The following is a 19,570-nucleotide window of genomic DNA, read 5'->3' as shown; positions in this document are numbered from 1 at the left end:
GCCAGAAGCGATGGGCTCCCATGCCTTCACCTCCCCACACCCCCACCACCACAGTCCTCACAAACTGGCCCTGCACACTGGCGCTAAGCCGGGTTGTGGGCCTTGGGAGAAGGAAGGAAGGGATTGGCCCGAGAGCCAGCCCCACAAAGGCAGGGTGACCCAGGCAGGCCAGGCTCATCGGAGAGATGTGGAGGAAGAGGAAGTTCTTGTGGGTGCAGGTGCTCAGGAGGGAAGGGCAGTTTGGGGCCGTTTTAAGCTAAGTGGAGACGTGCACAGCCTTGGGCCAGACACGTGGCTCTGCAACTTGCCAGCTGGCAAGTGCCCTCACTTCTCGGAGCCTCCATTTATTTGCCTGTGAAATGTGGTAATAATGACATGTTCCTCGTAGCATCATCGTGAAGGTTCCCTGAGGTGTCTTTGTTGAGCTCTCAGGAGGAGGCCCAGTAAGACAGTGGACCTGGGGCCCAGGAGGATCATCTGTGAATGTCAGGAGCCAGAAGGACTTTTCTCAACCCTGGGCAGGTGTCTCAACTCTTTTTGGGTCCAAAACCCTTGTAGCTGGACACTGGTGGCCCTACAGCCACAGGAGTGCCACCAGGGGGCGCCTAGGGCCAGCACATTGCTCCCTGCCAGGGGTGTGCCTGGGTGCGGTGGCCACGGCTCCCTAACCCCCACCAGCCCCTTCCCAGGGCCCAAGACACAATCCTCCAACACACCATAGTTTTCCGGGCGGTGGGGGCAGGGGAGGGGGTGGTTTGTTCAAAGTCCTCCCTTCCAACCCCCACTGGGGTCTCTGGCTGTCTGCGCCCTAACTTCCAGCACACAGGTAAACCAGACAGAAGCTCCGGAGTGCGTCTCCCTGTGGGAGACTAGAGATAGTTCTCAATCTAGGGTGAGCTGCACCTGGTGTTCGGGATGAGACTCCGTCTCCAGGACCCCCCTTCCAGAAGCTCCCCAGGGGCTGAGCCTGGACGCACCGGCAGCCTCTAAGCATAGCCCTTCTCAGCCACCGGCCTGGGAGACGATGCCTCTTTGCCCTGCTCCCACACAGACCTCCCCGTCTGCCCCTCCTCACCCCTTCAGACCCAACTTTCCAGAACAAAATGAAATCTCCAGCACCAGGCAGGGATATCTGACAGCAATAAATTTATTAAGTATCCCCTCCCCCAAAAATATAAACACAAACCAGTAAAAAACCAAAAAAACAAAAACAAAAGAAACAAAATAAGCCATAAAACATCAGGCCTGCAGCTGACGATAAAGCAGACACAAAAATGGAGGTGACCTATGGCGGGAAGACAGGACTCACGTGGGGTGGGGATGCCGTAAATACTGGAGGACAAGCTCTCGGGAGCCCTAGGGTGCTGTGAGCAGAGCTGGTGGGGGCAAGCCTGGGGATGGTGTCAGTAGCGACGTGGCGCCAGGGGACAGGCCTCGTGGCCCTGGCCGCAGCCCGGCTCGCCCCTCCAGCCGCTTCACTTGGGGCCCTGAGCCTCGGACTCCTCCTCATCGTCTTCGTACATCTCGCCCTCCTCCTCGGCCGTGGCGTCCTGGTACTGCTGGTACTCGGACACCAGGTCGTTCATGTTGCTCTCGGCCTCGGTGAACTCCATCTCGTCCATGCCCTCGCCCGTGTACCAGTGCAGGAAGGCCTTGCGCCGGAACATGGCCGTGAACTGCTCGGAGATGCGCTTGAACAGCTCCTGGATGGCCGTGCTGTTGCCGATGAAGGTGGAGGACATCTTGAGGCCCCGGGGCGGGATGTCGCACACGGCCACCTTGACGTTGTTGGGGATCCACTCGACGAAGTAGCTGCTGTTCTTGCTCTGGATGGCCAGCATCTGCTCGTCCACCTCCTTCATGGACATGCGGCCGCGGAACACGGTGGCCACCGTCAGGTAGCGGCCGTGGCGCGGGTCGCACGCGGCCATCATGTTCTTGGCGTCGAACATCTGCTGCGTGAGCTCGGGCACCGTGAGCGCGCGGTACTGCTGGCTGCCCCTGGCGGTGAGCGGGGCGAAGCCGGGCATGAAGAAGTGCAGGCGCGGGAAGGGCACCATGTTCACGGCCAGCTTGCGCAGGTCGGCGTTCAGCTGGCCCGGGAAGCGCAGGGACGTGGTGACGCCGCTCATGGTGGCCGACACCAGGTGGTTGAGGTCGCCGTAGGTGGGCGTGGCCAGTTTGAGGGTGCGGAAGCAGATGTCGTACAGGGCCTCGTTGTCGATGCAGTAGGTCTCGTCTGTGTTCTCCACCAGCTGGTGGATGGACAGCGTGGCGTTGTAGGGCTCCACCACCGTGTCCGACACCTTGGGCGAGGGCACCACGCTGAAGGTGTTCATGATGCGGTCCGGGTACTCCTCGCGCACCTTGCTGATGAGGAGGGTGCCCATGCCCGAGCCCGTGCCCCCGCCCAGCGAGTGGGTCAGCTGGAAGCCCTGCAGGCAGTCGCAATTCTCACATTCCTTCCGCACCACGTCCAGGACCGAGTCCACCAGCTCGGCGCCCTCCGTGTAGTGACCCTTGGCCCAGTTGTTGCCAGCCCCGCTCTGACCTGTGGGTGAGGGGGAGAGGGGGCAGGGGGAGCACAAGACTAGTCAGGCCTCCGGTGGCTGCCTGAACAGGCCACTCAGGGCACCACTGGGGACACCCTGTGCCTGTCTCCCTCCGTGCAGTGGGGGTGCCCACACCCGCACGCTCCCTCCATGGCCCTCCATGCCAGCCATGCTGTGTGCTGGGGACCCCACTGCCTGGTGCCCCGTGTTAAGGGCTCAAGACAGGAATTGAGGACCTGGGCTTGCAGCTCTCGCTCTGCCTCCCTCAGGGGTCCTGGGTGAGTCTACCCGTTCCCCCTCCCCCCCCCCCCCCACAGCCCACCCACCCTCTGGCTGGCCATGCTGGCAGTGTAAGTGATGGCCTCCAGAACCCCAGAATCCCTCACGGCTTGGGGTCTGAATGTGGATTCGAGCCCCTCAGCTGGGGTGTTGAACTCCGGAAGACAGAAATGGGGTGAGGGTCTCTTGATCACAGCAATGCTGCCTGCCCATGAACTTGAATCCTCTGGAGACCGACTCGTGTCCTGCCAGCTCTGTAACAGTCTCATAAGCTTAATTCTCTGCCTTACACATTGTTCTGCCTGAAATACACAAGTGGTTTCTATTCTCTGCACAGAGCCTTTTCTCTGGGCCCACTGCAACACGGGAAGGTCATTTCTGTCCTGCTAAGTGGCGACTTTGCTCTGTTGTTTCACTGATCTGGATCTGCCTGTGGTGGGGGTCTGCATCAGAGTGTGGGACCGGGGAAACTTACCGAAGATGAAGTTGTCAGGCCTGAAGAGGTGCCCAAAGGCCCCAGACCGGACACTGTCCATGGTCCCAGGCTCAAGGTCCACGAGAATGGCCCGAGGCACATACTTATGAGCTGAGGAGGAAAGGGGTGGGTTATGTGGGTCACACAGGGGAAGGGACGCCTATCGCCCTGTCCCGCCAGAGTCATGCTGTCACCATGAGCGCTCAGACTCTCTGGGACCAGAGAGGTGGGAACCACGTGTGAAACGGGGATCGTGGTCAACACCTCAGACAGCCGGGACCTCATCCTACATCCACGTGGGCAGGCTGATATTTCTTCAGTTCGCCGTGGACATCATTTTACACCAGTTGCTAAATAGCCCCTGCTCTGGACCCTCCCAGGGGCCTCCTGCGGGACCTCCAGGACCCTGCCCAGCCCTGTCCATTCCCCTGGACTGTGTATGTGTCATGTGACCATTACACGTATTTGAATCTCACTAGGGTGGCAGTTTCCAGGGTCCCTTGTCTTTGTTTTGTGAGTCTCAGGTTGCATCTGCCAAGCTGCTGCTAGGCAGGCAGAGATGCCGAGACCCGGCAGTCAAGAAGCCCTCTCCCCACTCCTCCCAGGTCGAGCACGGGGCAAGGTGGGAGCTCACAAGAGGCCTCGTTGTAGTAGACGCTGATGCGCTCCAGCTGAAGGTCCGAGTCCCCCACATAGTTGCCACTGGGGTCTATACCGTGCTCGTCGCTGATCACCTCCCAGAACTGCAGGGGGAAAGGAAGGGTCAGCAGGTGCTTGCGTCCCCCACCAGGCCCTTCCCCTCCCACGGACTCAGCCCTGGGTATAAATTAAGGGGCTTGGATGCAGAGCTTGCACTCACTCCTTTCGGTGACTTTGGAGAAGAGCCCCCAAGCTCTGTCATCTGCCAGAAGATTGTCCTAGCAAATATGCACGTCCACTGTCTGCACGGTGGGCGCGGCCTGCAGCCCTCAGGGTGGTTCCGGGCTCAGCTGACACAGACCCGGGCCCCCAGACTCAGCCCTGCACTTGCTAACCAGGGGCCTGGGACAGCCACTCCTCCATGAAGGGGTAGTAATAATCACCCTCTCGGGGTGGTTTTCAGATGAAGAAACTGAGGCACAGAGATCAAGAACTGCCCACAGCAAGTGACAGGGTCCAGGATATGTGTGCCCTTCGGTGTCAAGGCAAAGGCTGTCCAGAGACAGGGTCTGGCAGTGTCCAGGACACCACCAGCCTCAGCCACCAGGAACCACAGGGGCCCCGAGTGGGGACTGACTTGCCTGGGGCCCCCCAGCCAGTTCTCAAAGACCGGCCCAGCCCCAACCCCCGGGGCTTCCTTCCTCCATTGCCTGCTGCTGCCCACACTGCCCTCCTCAGACTCCGCTCCTGCAGCTGTAGCAGGGCCCAAAAGCCTAGAGCGGGGCCTGCATTCAGGAACGACACCACCTCTTTCCAGCTGTGTGACCCTGGGCAGGTCCTGAGGATTCTCTGTGCCTCGGGGCCCTCATCCGTTCGGTAGGCCGGATGGTGGAAATAAGGCTTCCTAGGAGTAAAGCGAGTTAATCTGTGTGGAGCGTGTGAGTGGGGGCTTGTAAGTGAGCACACAAAGACACACTCCCCAGGGGAAGGGAAGGCTGCCCAGAGCTCTGCTCTCACCCCAAGGGCATCTCCAAGCTTTTGTGGATACCGTGGGCCCACTCAGGGAGGGTCACTGGTCACACGCTGTGGGACTTCCCGGTGCCCCTCCCCTTTGCTCCCCAGGGTTGGAGTGACTTTCAGAAGATGAATGGTATGAAGGGCTCAAGAAATAACAGACCTCTACACGTGAGTCATGTGCTGGCAAAAAGACGGCTCAGTGAAAAAAGCAGTAAGAAACCAGTCTGCTCGTCCTCATCTATATGTAGATGTCTCTAACAGGCACACAGAAGTCTGCTCCAGGGAGCTGTGCCTGGCAGTGTGGTTCTGGGCTGGGGAAGAGTTCTTTTCACTGTATACCCTTGGGGTTTTTGGAATTCTTTGTCATGTGTTAATTTCTAAACAACAACAAAAGATTAGTTTAAAAAACATTTTTAAAACCCTGATAATTATGGGACGCCTAGGTGGATCAGTCGGTTAAGCGTCCAATTTCCCCTCAGGTCCCAATCTCAGGATCTGTGGGTTTGAGCCCTGCGTCGGGCTCTGTGCTGACAGCTCGGAGCCGGGAGCCTGCTTCGGATTCTGGGTCTCCCTCGCTTTCTGCCCCTCCCCCTCTCATGTTTTCTCTCTCTCTCTCTCTCTCTCTCTCTCTCTCTCTCAAAAATAAACATTGGGGCGCCTGGGTGGCGCAGTCGGTTAAGCGTCCGACTTCAGCCAGGTCACGATCTCGCGGTCCGTGAGTTCGAGCCCCGCGTCAGGCTCTGGGCTGATGGCTCGGAGCCTGGAGCCTGTTTCCGATTCTGTGTCTCCCTCTCTCTCTGCCCCTCCCCCATTCATGCTCTGTCTCTCTCTGTCCCAAAAATAAATAAAAAAACGTTGAAAAAAAAAATTTAAAAAAAAAAAAAAAAATAAACATTAAAAAATTTAAAACCCTGATCATTATGAACAGTGTTATTATTATAAAATGCAAGAAAAGTCTTGGTAGTTCGTCCAGAGAAGCTGTGTTTGGAGGTCATCCCTCAGTGAGGACAGGGGCTGGACTTATTCCCCGTTTTGTCATTGTTAACTGTTCTTTTTACACTGTGTCTGTTAATTTTGTAATTAGAAACAAACACACAGAAATGTCACTGAGGTATTTGGGGCCTGATCAGAGCTTCCTACCGCTGCCCTCCTCAGTCCCAGGCCTTTGTGAGAGCCTGAGCCAGGGCCTTGGTCCCCAGGGCTCCAAGACACCCCACACCTCTGGTTTCAGGGACACCCGCAGCCCCTGTAGAGGAGTGATGAGCTCAAGACAACAAGTGTGGGGCCAGCAGAGAGTGATTCAGTCACCCTGCCATCAACATATCTACAGAAAGTTGTTGAAAATGCATCTGTGAGAAGCACGGTCTTCCAGGAGAAGACGACCACATCCATCCAGCACCAGTCAGTGTGTGCCAGTGACCCCAGCTCTTGGGACCTCAGTTTTCTCAACTGTCAAGTGGACACGATAATAGTACCCACATCACATGGTTAGCACAAGGCCTGATGCATTCAGCAAATGTTGGCTTCATTGAGTTAAAAGGTCTTAGATGCTATTTATTTTTTTAAAAATTTTAAGTTGTATTTCTTTATTTTGAGAGGTGTGTGTGTGGGGGGGGAGGGGATGAGTGAGGGAGTGGCAGAGAGAGGGAAGAGGAGAGAAAGAATCCTAAGCAGGCCCCACAGGGTCAGTGCAGAGCCTGAGTGGGGCTCAAACTCAGGAACCCTGAGATCATGCCCTGAGCTGAAATCAAGAGTCGGTTGCCTAACCAACTGAGCCACCCTGATGCCCCTTGGATGCTATTTAATAAATTTTTTTTAATGTTTATTTTTGAGAGAGAGAAAGAGACAGAGCGTGAGCAGGGGAGGGGAGGAGAGAGAGAGGGAGACACAGAATCCGAAGCAGGCTCCAGGCTCTGAGCTGTCAGCATAGAGCCCGACACAGGGCTCGAACCCACAAGTTGTGAGATCATGACCTGAGCTGAAGTCAGACACTTAAGTGACTGAGCCACCCTGGTGCCCCTAGATGCTATTTAAAAAAATTTTTTTTAATGTTTATTTATTTTTGAGAGAGAGAGAGAGCAAAGGAGGAGCAGAGAGAGAGGGAGACACAGAATCCAAAGCAGGCTCCAGGATCTGAGCTGTCAGCACAGAGCTTGACATGGGGCTTGAACCCAGAAACCACAAGATAATGACCTGAGCCAAGTAGACACTTAACTGACTGAGCCAGCCAGGCACCCCCCTTAGATGCTATTTAAATTTGTAAAGTCATATGTAGAAATAATAAATAAAAATAAAAGTGAAAAAAATCAACATACTTTGAGATAGTGTGGTGCAGTAAAATCACATCACTGATAGGAGCCGATCTCCAAGACACATCTTTGAGGGAAAGGCATATTGCATAATGATGTATGGAGTAAAAAAGCAAACCTCACAAAAGATGCTATATCTCTCTGCAAAGATATACAGATAACATGCACAGGAAACAGGCTGGAAGAACGGAAACAAAATTGTCCCCCAAGGAGAGCAGAACGTGGAGGCAGGAACGAGGTGGTAGGCACCTTGCCGTCATCTGCAGTGTCTCCACTGTTTAGAAGAATATATTAAGAATTGCTTTTGAAGTGAAAACTAATAAAATGTGATTTAAAATAAGGATCTCGGGGCTCCTGGGTGGCTTAGTCAGTTAAGCTTCTGACTCTGGATTTCGGCTCATGATCTCACGGTCAGTGAGATCGAGCCCCGTCTGAGGCCCTGCGCTGACAGCGTGGAGCCTGCCTGGGGTTCTCTCTCCCTCTCTCTCTGCTCCTACCCTGCTGGAGCGTGCTCTCTCCCTCAAAAAAATAAACTTCTGAAAAATCTTAAGAAAAATAAGTATCTTATTAGTAAAATATGTAATATAAAATGAAATATAATTTTGTAAATTAAATAAATAATTACGACCATCACTACAGTTGAGAAAACTGCCAGATGGTGTGTGGACCCCAGGGTCCAGGCCGCATTTCCTACCTCAAGACACCGTCACCACCCCCCACCTCCGCCCCCCGTGGCGCTGTCCGTGGTGCTGATCCGTTGCCGCGTCCGCGCCCAGGGGCCGGCCAAGTGTCTGGGCGGGCACAGGAGCCCCAGGCAAGTGGGGTGCAGCAGCTCCGCCAGAGGGAGGGCTAGCCGATTCAGGGGCGTTAAACCCTTTTAGGACCTCGATGTCTTTCCCAGCTTCGAGCACAGAGAGCGTTACCCTGACCCATTTAGGAGGCGCTGGGAGAGGAGGCGGGTGCGAGGAAACCGGAAATCCCTCCCCCCACTGGCCGTCAGGGCCAGGGTCCGGGCCCGCCCCTCCCAGGCTCCGCCCAGCGGCCAAGAGAAGGGGGTGCAGACAAAGGCTCCTGGCCGGCCCTGCACCCCAGGGGAGGAGGGCGAGGCCCCCAGATTCATCCGCCTGTTGAATGGACCCGGTGGAGGGGGGGGGGGCATCCAGATATATCCATGCAGACCTAAACTCAAAACTCCCGCCGTGTCCCCCCTGGGCGGGTGCCTCAACTTCCTGGAGCGACCCTTGGGAGGAGGGCGATACCCAATCTCACCACATACCTGCGAGGTGGTGCGCCTAGAGCACCTGGCACAGCGCTCAATACGCAGCGACCATTGTCATGAGTCAGTAATGCGCCAAGCTCACCCTCAGGACAGGTGTGTTCTCTCCTGGCCCCAGTCTCCCTGACTGCCCTAGATCCCCCACAGCCAGGCCCCTCCCTAGAGCAGGGACCCAAGCTGAGTCAAGCACCACCCAAGGACCTGCAAGCCTGCTGATCGTGATGGAAAGGAAAAGTTTGCTCTCTCCCCTCACCAGGGAGCCCCAAACCCCCAAACTAGTATGGGATTAGGAGACTGAAATGGCCAGTGAACTGCCTGTCCACAGGGCAGATGGCAGCATCCACTAAGCCCGTACATGGGGCCTAGCCCAGGGGGCTTTGAATACTTTCCGAGACAAGGAGGCCAGAAGGAAAGAGCTTGACAGCTGCCACTGGTCACCAAAGAAAGGCAGCGGTGGGAAAGGGAGAAGCAATCCCCCTCCCTGCAAAACCCATCTCTCCCTGGTTTGAACTGTTAGAAAGGATCAGATAATAATGTTTAAAACAACATACAGTAAGAAAATCAACCCAAAAGGAATAAAAAGTAATGAGCAATCTCTAAGAAGCAGAAAAAAAAATCTCCCCGGAGGACACTGTCTGGCACTCAGGCTACTGCCTCTGCCTTTCTTCCTCCCACCCCTGCCCTCCTGGCCGTCCCCCCACCTCAGCAATACCTCTGGCGTGGACTTGCCTTTGCCTGGTGCGTGTCTGTCCCGGTCACAGAAGGGAGGGGTGCATAACTGGACTCACTACACGCCCAGGCTCAGGCAGGACTCGGGACTGCCCTCCCTCCCCCCAGTGACCCTTGACACCGCCCCCCCCCCCCAGAAGCAGATGTTCAGGGCAGGCCTGGCCTCTGTGACCACATTAGTGAGCCCTCACCCCTCCCACCTGGCCAGGGCAGCTGTCAGTGACTGCCCCAGGAGCCCTGATTTGATTTGAGGCCATCATCCCCCAGGCCTCCCCCTCCCCCAGTCCCCTTCCTGGGGCAGACACAGCTGTCTCCTTGGGTGATTAGGGAGTCTCCCTGGTTCCACCCCTCCACCCCATCCAAGTCGCCTCCACCCTAGAGAAGTTGCAATTTACATGTCAGCCACGAGGCTGCCCCAGCCCTGTTGTAATTAGCTTTTTGTTCTTGCCTGGTTTCCATGGCAACAGCCTCCAGAGGAACCTTTTCCTAGGCCCCTTCCCCTCCAAGACCTGTCTCCTCCCACAGCCTCCTTTGGGAAACCCGCCCTCCACCGTTCCCACCCCGCGTCCCTGGCCTTGGTCCTGACAAAGCCACTCCTGCTGCCCCGTTTTGTTCTGAGGGGTGCCCCAGTGGGCAGCAGGCCCCACCCACCCAGCCTGAGCCCTAGGCTGGACGTCTGCAGAGCGTGGCTCTGTCTCGCACTTGCTGTGTGACCTTGGGCAAGGGACAATCTCCGGGATGTGACACCTGTCTCCTGGGTTCCACCGGGGAATATAGGACCTCTTCTTCCCCTCAGTCCCCAACATCTGTGAGGTGAGCTAACAACAGTGGAGGGGAGGCGCCGGGCGGTGATGCAGCTGTCCATCCCGGGAGCCCGGCTTTGTTCCCGCGTCCTACCCCCAGACTCCGCGGTCCCGGGGTGGGTACTGCCCACCCAGCTCCACCTGGTGCTCTGACCAGGCTGGGCTGAGCCGAAGGAGAGTCCCGGCCGGACCAAGGTCACCCCGACTTTGTGCCCAACCCTTCCCCCCAACAAAGGAACAGGGTGGGGTCGGGAAGCCCAGGGCTGTAAGAGGGAGGTTAGGGACACGGGGGTGGCCTGGCCGCTGGGAGGACATCCTGTTGCTGGGGGGTTGGGGAGGGGGGGGCGGGCGGAGTGGGAGCACGGCCGACAGAATCGTTAGGGCTTTGAAGGGTGACGCCCCACCCAAACCTGCCCACCCATCCATCAGGCTCAAGGCTGCGTAGGGACCCCGGAGAAGAGGGCCACGCCCAGACAGTCCCCGCAGCCGCAGCCGCAGCCGCAGCCGCAGCCGCTGACTCGAGCCGTGCTCCGGCAGGCCAGAGGTGCCCGGGCAGGGACAGAGGACACACGGCGTGCAGGTGGCAGGGCGGGGATCCCGATGCCCCGGTCGCCCGCCCGCCGCGGAGCCCGGCTCGTCCCTTTGTTCTCTCTCGGCTTCGCAGGGGCGAGTGCGACGCGGGGTGCGGCTCGCGGGGCCCGGGCGCCTCCCTGCTTCCCTCCCTCCGGGGCCCGGCGCGGGGTGGGGGTGCGGGGGGCGCGCGGGTCTCAGGGCCCGGAGCGGGGCGGGGGTGCGGCGGCGCGCCTCCTCACCTTGGCCCCGATCTGGTTGCCGCACTGGCCGGCCTGGATGTGCACGATCTCCCTCATGCTCGGTGCGGGCGGCGGGCGGCTGCGGGACACGCGCGTACAGGCCGGGGCTGGCTGCGGAGGCTCGGGCGTCCCCGCCGCCAGCTCTTATAGGCCGGGCCCCGCCCGCCGCGCCCGGCCTGGCGTCACCGGGCGCGGCCAATCGGAGGGCGCCGCCGCAGAATGCGGCACCGGCCTGCACCATCAGCACCGCGCATCCCCACTCGGCCGCGCGCTGCGGCGCCTCCTCCCGCCGCCGCCGGGGTCTGGGGGCCCGCGGGGGGCGGGGGGTGGGGTGGGCCGCACACTGAAAGGAGGGGCTGGCGGGCTCCGGGGAGGACAATAGAGGCGCCTCTCGGCTCTCGGACGCCGCCTAGGCCGCCCTCCCCGGTCCCAGCGCAGCGGCAGCCCCACCCTGAGGCTTTGCAAGGACAGCCTTTCTCCCCCACACCCGTTCAGGGACCACCCCCACTTTCCCACCCCAAAAGACCGAGATGGACGCCTCTCAGCTCCCTGTCTTGTGGCATGAAGGGACAAACAAGGTACTCTGAGCTTTGCTGGATCCCTTAGGGGTGGGGGACGCGGGGAAAGGCTGCAGCAGTCACCGAACCCTCCAGAAGAAAGCATGGGGCAGGGCTCAGAAACGCCGAGTCAGAAGGGCGGTGGGTTAGGATGGCAGCTTCTGCATTGGGGGTTGCGATCCTGCCTCCTCCTCCCCCAGGGGCCTGCCACGCGATTCCAGACGGACCTTGCACATGTCACCGCGCCTGCCATGTGTCCGCTGCTCAGCGAATACTGGTGTCAGGAATGGTCATAAGGACACAAGCCAGTCCAGGGACTGACAGGGTGGGGGATGGCGGGCAGTGGGTTCTGTCTGGTTCACCTCCTGATTTCACTTGGACCCCCTAGACCCTTGGTCCAAGTGAGGCCAGCACAACGTGGTGGTGGTGGTGGGGGGGGGGTCTATGTGGTGAGATGGTGTGTGCCTAAGGCAGAGGGGGTGGGGCTCTTGGGGGAAAAACTGGGAGGGGGTCCCCTGGTCAGAAAAGAAGGGAGAGAAAGAAGCAGACGAGCCGTGCGGACGTTGTGCTGCACGAACATATGCCACTGGCTCGATGTTCCCCTGGGGTCAGACATCGTACTGAAACCACCTTATAATAAGGTCCTTCTGATGTCTCAGTAAGAAAATCTTCCAGGGCCTCAGTCACAGTGCCCGGAGGTTCCACAAGCAGTCGGCGGTGCGCCTGTGTGTTCCCTGGGTGTGGCTGTGCACAAGCCCCTCTTTCCCTCCTGAAGCTCTCCAGCTTGGCTAGTCCAGAAATGGGTCTTTTGTTCTCCAGAGACACCCCTCCCCCACAACATGTCCACGATGTGGCTTTCTGTGGTTGGCTTCTGGCTGCCTGGGGCCCCTCCCTGCCTCCCCCCTCCACCACCACACCCCCCTGTTCAGGGGGTCGTTGGTGAGCGTTTGGCTCTTCCCCGGAGCTGGCTGCACCTCCCCGTCTGAGCGAAGGAAGAAGCTTTGCAGCATCCTGCTGGCCAGGACCCATTACCCACATGCCCTGCCTCCCTGAGTGATGGCATCAGGCCAGGCCAGCTCTCCCTCCATCCCCAGAGGGCTCTGGTGCCAGGTTCAAAGCTGACTCACCATCCTGTCTCCCAGCAAAGGCTGGCCCTGCCGGGAACCAGCTCCTGGCCTTGAGGCCAGCAGTCTGGGCTGAAGCTGCCAGCATGGGTGGGGACTGGCTGGGGCAGCGCTGCGGGGCGGCTGGCCGGGGCTGCAGGAGTCCTCAGCGTTACTAGACCCGCCTTCAAACTGGCTGGTACCGTCACTTTGGCCTCCGCCGAACCTGCATGAGGAGGGGGTCGTCTGTACGCTCAGTTTGTGTGGAGCAAACCAGGTGGGCTCTTCAGTGAGAAACCCAGGATCGCAACAGAGGGGGGACCCAAGGCTTTCTGGCACCAGGCAGCGTGGTTCACCCCAGATGTCCACTCCCTTGGGGTGTGGACTTGGACGGTCCTTGGACAGACTTACTCCATTCGGGGAGGCCTTGCCTCAAACACTTCCCAGAGCTGGCTGAGTCCTAACCCCCCTTCCAGAAGGGCAGTGCTGGGGGGAGAGCGGACCCCAGCCCCCAGCCCACTCTACACTGTGGGCCCCTCCATGTTGTTCAGAGCAGACATGGAGGAGGGGTGCCATGACTGGGCTGAGAGAGGGATGTGCTCGGGCTGAGGTCACAGATGCGTCACGGGGGTCCAGCTTTGGCTGCAGCCTGGACAGTGTCGAGTCTTGTCACCATGGAGGTGTCTGGGGTGGTGCGGCTGCTGCTCCTGCTGTCTCTTTAGTTGCTCTGAGCTGGGGGTTGCGCCATGAAGAGAAAACCGGACACGGGCTCAGAGCAGGTGTGAGTGCCCCCCCCCCCTCCCGCCACACTCTCCCCCTGGGCCGGGCTTCAGGCACTCTGGGTCCTTTGGGGCTATGGCTTTTTTCTTCTTTCTTCCTTTTTATTTATTTTAATTTACATCCAAGTTAGTTAGCATATAGTGCAACAGTGATTTCAGGAGTACATTCCTTAGTGCCCCTTCCCCATTTAGCCCATCCCCCCTCCCACAACCCCTCCCGTAACTGTTTGTTCTCCATATTTAAGAGTCTCTTAGGTTTATGCCTTTTTTTTTAAACTTATTTATTTATTTTGAGAGAGAGAGAGAGAGAGAGAGAGAGAGGGAATGAGCAGGGGAGGGGTGGAGAGAGAGGGAGGAAGAATCCCAAGCAGGCGCTGTGCTGTCAGCGCGGAACCCCGTGCAGGGCTCCGTCCCATGAAGGGTGAGATGACGACCTGTGCCGAAATCAGGAGTGGGATGCTTAGCTGACTGAGTCACTCAGGGCTGTGGCTTCTTCACCTGGGCAGGCCAGCCACGGTTTCTGGCTGGTTTCTGGGACTCACTTCACCCTGTTCATCACCCTCAACCCCACCCTTGCCCCTCCCCCTTCCTCCTCCCTCTGGCTTCAAGCAATTTCCAGAAAGAGGCAAGACGGATGGTGGAGGTGATGCAGCGAGCACAGCATTTATTACCAGGCCACTTCCCAGCCCTGAGACCCTGGGCTGACACTGGTTCACTGCTTCAGGCCGACAACCCCCGCCTTGGCCCGAGCGGGCACTGGCCGGCGCCGTCTGCCAGATACGTGGGGTGCACACAGATGGCCACCCCCAGCCCCCATGCCCTCTGGTCACCGCTGAGCCTTAGATCAGCCCCGCCCTCCACTGGAGCCCGTGCAGACACGGTCCCTCTGCCTGAAAGAGCAGCTCACTTCTTCCTGAAGCAGGCCTGTGAAGCCAGGTCCTGCTGGTCACAAAGTCCCTTTTCCAGAGGCCCTCCCGGGGAGCGGCGCTTGTCATTCGGCCCACACAGAGACTTCACATCCCGACAGGCCACGGGGCGCAGATCCATAGGCTTGGCAGCAAAGGTGGGTGTCCTCGCCTGGTGCCGGGCTGGAGGTGGAGCGCTCCAGGGGTGGGCAGAGTCCCCGTCCAGGGGCCCAGGACCCACCTCTAGCGCCTGCGGCCCCGCCATCTCCCCAGCCTCCAGTCTCCACAGCAACTCCTGGACGTCTGTGCTCTCTCCCTTCTCGGGCCCCAGAGGGTCCATGCCTCCGCACCGCCAGAGATCGGCTCATCCGTCCCCTTTGGCAAGTGCCTGCCCCTGTCGCACGGGAATCAGGCCATAGGACATTCCCACCTCCCTCTGCCCGACACCCTGGCCCCGAGCCCGCAGCCTCACCATGAGCACAGCAGCACCTCTTGGAGCGTCTTCCGGAGCTCCTGGCTGCGGAAGGCGTAGATGAGGGGGTCGACGATGGAGTTGCAGATGATGAGGGTGAGGAAGAGGTTGAAGTTCTTGAAGACGCAGCCACAGATGGGGTGTCGAGGGCAGAGGACCATGAGCGAGAGGTGCAGGAAGAAGGGGCCCCAGCAGAGAAAGAAAATGCCCAGCAGGATGGTGAGCGTGGCCGCGCCCTTGAGGCCCAAGCCCTGGTGGACGGGGCGCTGCCGCTTATGGAGCCGGGCGATGCCCCGGGCGTGCTGGCACGCCCGGGCGAGCATGTGGACGTACAGCACGGCCATGAGCACCAACATGGCTACAAAGAAGCTGACGAGACAGAGCAGGACGGCCGTGTGATCATAGTAGGCGATGAAGAGCGTGCTGGAGAGGACGCTGGCCACCCAGATAGCTGAGATGGCCCGCCACGCCCGGGGCAGCGTGACGATGCTGTGGTACCGCAGCGCGTAGAAGATGGAAATGTAGCGGTCCACGGCGATGGCGCCCAGGAAGCAGAGGCTCGACACCATGGCGCCACAGACCAGCACGTCAATGACGTCGTCCAGCTGCTGCACCACGGCGGCCCGGCCGGCCAGGGTGCCCGCCTCCAGCAGCAGCATGACGGCCGTCTCCAGCACACTGCTCACGCTCACCAGCAGGTCGGACACGGCCAGGCAACAGATGAAGTAATACATGGGCGAGTGCAGGTTGCGGTTCTTGGCAATGGCGGCCACCACCAGCACGTTCTCCACCACGCTCACCAGCCCCAGGCTGAGAAAGAGTCCGTCGGGAACGGACACCTCCAGGCACCATGGCCCTGTCTGATTGGCGGCCAGCCCGAGGCGCGGGGCGGCTGGGGAGGTGGAGTTGAGGGAGCCCAGCAGCCTCCTCTGGGGGCCCTGCACGGACATAGTCCCGCCAGGGAACGGGAACGGGGCCTCACTCTGCGGCGTCCCGCTCAGCGATGATTCTTCCAGCAGGCTTCATCGGTCCCCCCGGGGCCGCCCTCGCAGTCACCCTCTCCCCGTCCGGACAAATGTCAGCTCAGGCACAATGCAGCTGGAAAGACCCCAGCCTCCCACCAGAGCGGTCACTTCTCGGCCAGGACCCCAAGCTCCCTTGCACCAACCCTCTAGTCTCTCTGGACCCCCGGCCCACCTCCCCACCTCTTCCGTGGAGGTGCGGTGGCTCGGGTCCGGACATACGTTTTTCTATGCCTCTTGCTGCCTCGTGGCCGGCCAGGCCTCCTGCTTCCCCAGGCCCGGGGTGGGCTGAGGTCCCAGAAAGAATGAAGCCTTTCTCCAGTTCTTCCAAGTCCCCGGAGCCCCTCCTCCTGAGGGCGGCCACATGATGGGCGTGCACCCTGGACGCACCATCAGAGAGCACCCATGGTACCCCCGGCCTGCTGCCAGGCAACACAAATGGCATCCAGGGCCGTCCTCACTCCAAGGGCCCTGGACCCTCAAGGGCCCCTTCAGGGCTCGGCTGGGGATCTCCCCTGTCACCTGTGCTCCACCATCACTCCCAGCCTGGCTCTGCTCCCGCCATCTGTTTGCGTGTGGCACGGGGACGGGTGGGGGGGGGGGAGGGTCTCCTCTAAATCTACCCCAAGACTTCTAACTCTCCTCCAGGCCCGCTGCAAACACCACCTCCTTCCTGGAGCCATCTCTGATCCCTGACACCCACCTGATACCACTCTGCCTTGGGAACAGCCATTGGCTGTTGACCACCCCCAGCCCGCAACACCCCCATGTTAAATGCGAAGGGTAGCCCCTGCCCCCAAGAACCCCGCCCCCTTCTCTGAGACCTGCTGCAGGGCATCCTGGTCACAACAGCCTTTTGCTCTGCCTCATCCTCCGCTGGGGGAGGGGCAAGCCCCCATTTCCTCTGCGGAAGAAACCACTTCAAGGGCAGACCTCGGTCTGCGACCACGTGGTGCGCTGCCCGAGCCACCGCGCAGCCTGGGGCACCTCGCCCCGGAGTGCTCCCAGCGCTTTCTCACCGAAGACTGCAATCTCTCCTCTAAAGGGCGAGGGTGGGCGGGGAATCGAACTGTTGGTTGACAGGCAGAGAAAATCCGGAGCGAGAAAGGGGAGTGGCTCGTTCTGTGGTGGTGGTGGGGCCAGGAGGGGACCGGGAGGGAGGTCTCGGTGTTTCGCGCGTATCTGACATTCCTGTTGAAGCCAGGTGGCCTCTGATGGCAGTGCCCACACGTGTGACCACACGTTAGTACCCGCTTGTATTACTCCTCACACAACTCACAAAGCTCTTTTACCCCCTTTGGTTTGTGCTCTTTATTGAAGCACCTCATACATAAAAAGTACACAAATTATAAAAAGTGCAGGTGAGTGGGTGCCCCAACCTCCACACAGCCAGGAAAGCAGCACCCAGATCCATCCATCAAACACGAACTGCACCAGAACCCTTGCGGCATCCCCCCTGCCCTGGGAGCCACCCCGTGACGGTCAGTGAATTCTGCGTGTGCTTTCCTGCTTTCCCCTGCTTCGCGCTCAGACACCCGTGCGGGTGCGAGCGGCGGTCCTTGGCGTATAGAGCACCCTGGACGTCTCCCCAGACCCGCGAGGCGTTCCTGTCCCATCTTCTGGTGGACACAGGGAAGGGCTCCCGCGGGGCAACGCCTAGCAACGCACGTGTCTGTTTCTGGCACGAGCACCGACCCCCCCCCCCCCCCCCGTAGAAGACGAAAAGCCTAAACCCCCCCGGAACCAGGCACACGATGGAACACACCAACCCCCCCCCCCACCCCGCCCCAGCTTTATGCCTTCTGTGGACTCCACCTCCCACTCTCTCAGCCTGACGGAGAACTCCCAAGGGAGCAAAGGCTCCCAGGACCACAGGGTGGTGCCACGGCCGGTGGGGGTGGTCCCAGGACTCACACTGCGGCTGTCCATCACCAGGGACAGCTTCTTGACCACCCTCCACATCTGGGGGCACCAACCAAGAGCCTGTCGTGGGAGCAGCCTCGTCCCCCGCCTCTGTGCCGTCACACTTCAGGGCTGTTAGTGTTTCCAGCTCCACAAATGAGGCCTTTGAGGTGGACACGCCCTCCCCACCCCCACCCACCCCCGGCCTGAGACTTCAAAGGGCCTGAGAACTGGACAGCCTCTGGCGGACAACCAGTCTTCTTCCTGGTGAGGCCTCGAGACTCCCCATCGGGTTCTGATGTGCCTGTTGAGGACTTCACGGGAGGGAGACAGTCAGCGTTGTGATTAGTTATGGTTGTGAGGGGAAGGGTCTAAAGGAAATCACAGATAATCCCCAAGGCCTCTTACAGCAACTCCGACCTCCGGTGCCCCTAAGGGAAACTGAGGGACGGCCAGGGGACAGGTGGTGGACACAACTGTCCCCTCAGAGCACGTGTCAACATGAGACAACGTGCCTGACCCCCACGTGAGGAGGCTGTTAAGAGCGGGAACCCCTTGGTCGTCGTGTCCCCAGCACCAAGCGCAGTGCCAGGCGCACGCAGGCCGACAACACGCGGGCATTCGATGGGTCGAGGAGCTCCGTGTGGGGGCTGGGGTGCAAAGTCCGGTGGGATGCCTGAGCCGAGCCGTGGCCACAGCAGGAGGTAGGGGTCACTGACCACCGGGCCCAGGCCCTGCTTCCTTCACAGAGGTTACCCCCCGAGGGCCAGCCGGGGGACAAGGCCGCATGAGCAGACATGTGGGGCGTGCGGCCCGGTCCCCCTGACTCCGGACACGGGGAGGGGGGAGGATCTCGGGAAGGCCTGGCTCAGGCCTGGGTCACAGTGGGTTCTTTGAACTCAGGGAGGGGAATGGCTTCTGCGCCCACCCTGCAGTGTCCGCGCCAGAGACCCTGAGGTAGGGTCTGGCTTGGTGGGAGAGGGCACAACGCATCAGCCCCGGGAGGAGCCGATTCACGCTCACCTGGACACGGGGTGGCAGGTCGAGTCTTAGAGCAGATGTTCAGACGTGAGACCTGGCTGTCTTCTTGTCTCCAATAGAAACAAAGAACTGCAAGTAATAACCTAAACCCAACCAGCCTGGCTGAGCACTGATGAGCTGTTAGTCTCTCAGGACAGCAGGCCCAGAGGTGAGCAGTTTCATCACGGGCTGGGGCCAGCCTCTCTCTGCTTCACTACCCCTAGGACACTGGCTCTTCATTTTGGAGGTCACCGACTCCTGGTTGCAAAATGGCTGCTGCAGCTCTGGACATCACCTCCCCATCTGGATGTATTTAAGGCTGGAAGAGGCAGGGTGCCAAGTTCTCCTTGCTTGCCTGTCATTTTCAGAGAACAAACCCCTTCGTGGAGGAACCCAGTAGACTCTTGTCCTATAGGCTGAAGCTTACCGCAGGACACCCTAACAGGAGACCTGTGCACCCAGGACAGGCTGGGATGATCTCACACTCAATCCCACCTACCGAATCCAGTTATGGGGACAAGGAATGAAGAATGGGTAGTAGCTAACAGACACCAACACATCTGTGGGACACATGCCCTGGCCAGGGGTGTTCAAAGCAGAGGCTTCTGTTCACCCACAGATGCTGGGAACTCCTGACAGGATAACCTCACGGATGTCCCCAACAGGTGACTGCACAGTGAGGCCAGGAAGAACACTTCCTAGGAAGAGGGACTTCCTAGGAGGCAGGCCTCCGGACCAGGGCTCAGAAGACACCGATCCTGGCCCACCCAGAGCACGCCAGCAGCACCCCGCCCACCCGCCTTGTCTGCTGCCTACAAGGGTGGGGATCAGGGCTGGGAGGGCACCCAGCAGCCGAGAGCGCCCAGCTCAGCGCCCTTGGCCCTTCCACAGCCAATCAGGCTCCTGAGTCAGAGGCAGC

General features: G+C 59.6%; 1 protein-coding gene across 1 annotated transcript; it reads right to left on the bottom strand.

The window, feature by feature from the left end:
- Nucleotides 1-1,129: 1,129 nt before the first annotated feature.
- Nucleotides 1,130-15,672, bottom strand: LOC122207771. Its single transcript, XM_042917941.1, has 8 exons — nt 14,708-15,672; nt 14,481-14,629; nt 14,238-14,418; nt 11,068-11,193; nt 10,892-10,970; nt 3,941-4,049; nt 3,307-3,417; nt 1,130-2,551 (listed from the first exon to the last, which is right to left on the bottom strand). The coding sequence occupies exons 1-8, from the start codon at nt 15,655-15,657 to the stop codon at nt 1,476-1,478; spliced, it is 2,781 nt and encodes a 926-aa protein (XP_042773875.1). The 5' UTR covers nt 15,658-15,672; the 3' UTR covers nt 1,130-1,475.
- Between the last annotated feature and the right edge of the window lie 3,898 nt (nt 15,673-19,570).

This window comes from Panthera leo, chromosome E2 (genome assembly GCF_018350215.1).
Source record: "Panthera leo isolate Ple1 chromosome E2, P.leo_Ple1_pat1.1, whole genome shotgun sequence".
In the NCBI taxonomy this organism is placed as follows: domain Eukaryota; kingdom Metazoa; phylum Chordata; class Mammalia; order Carnivora; family Felidae; genus Panthera; species Panthera leo.
This window is presented reverse-complemented; position numbering and strand designations above follow the sequence as displayed.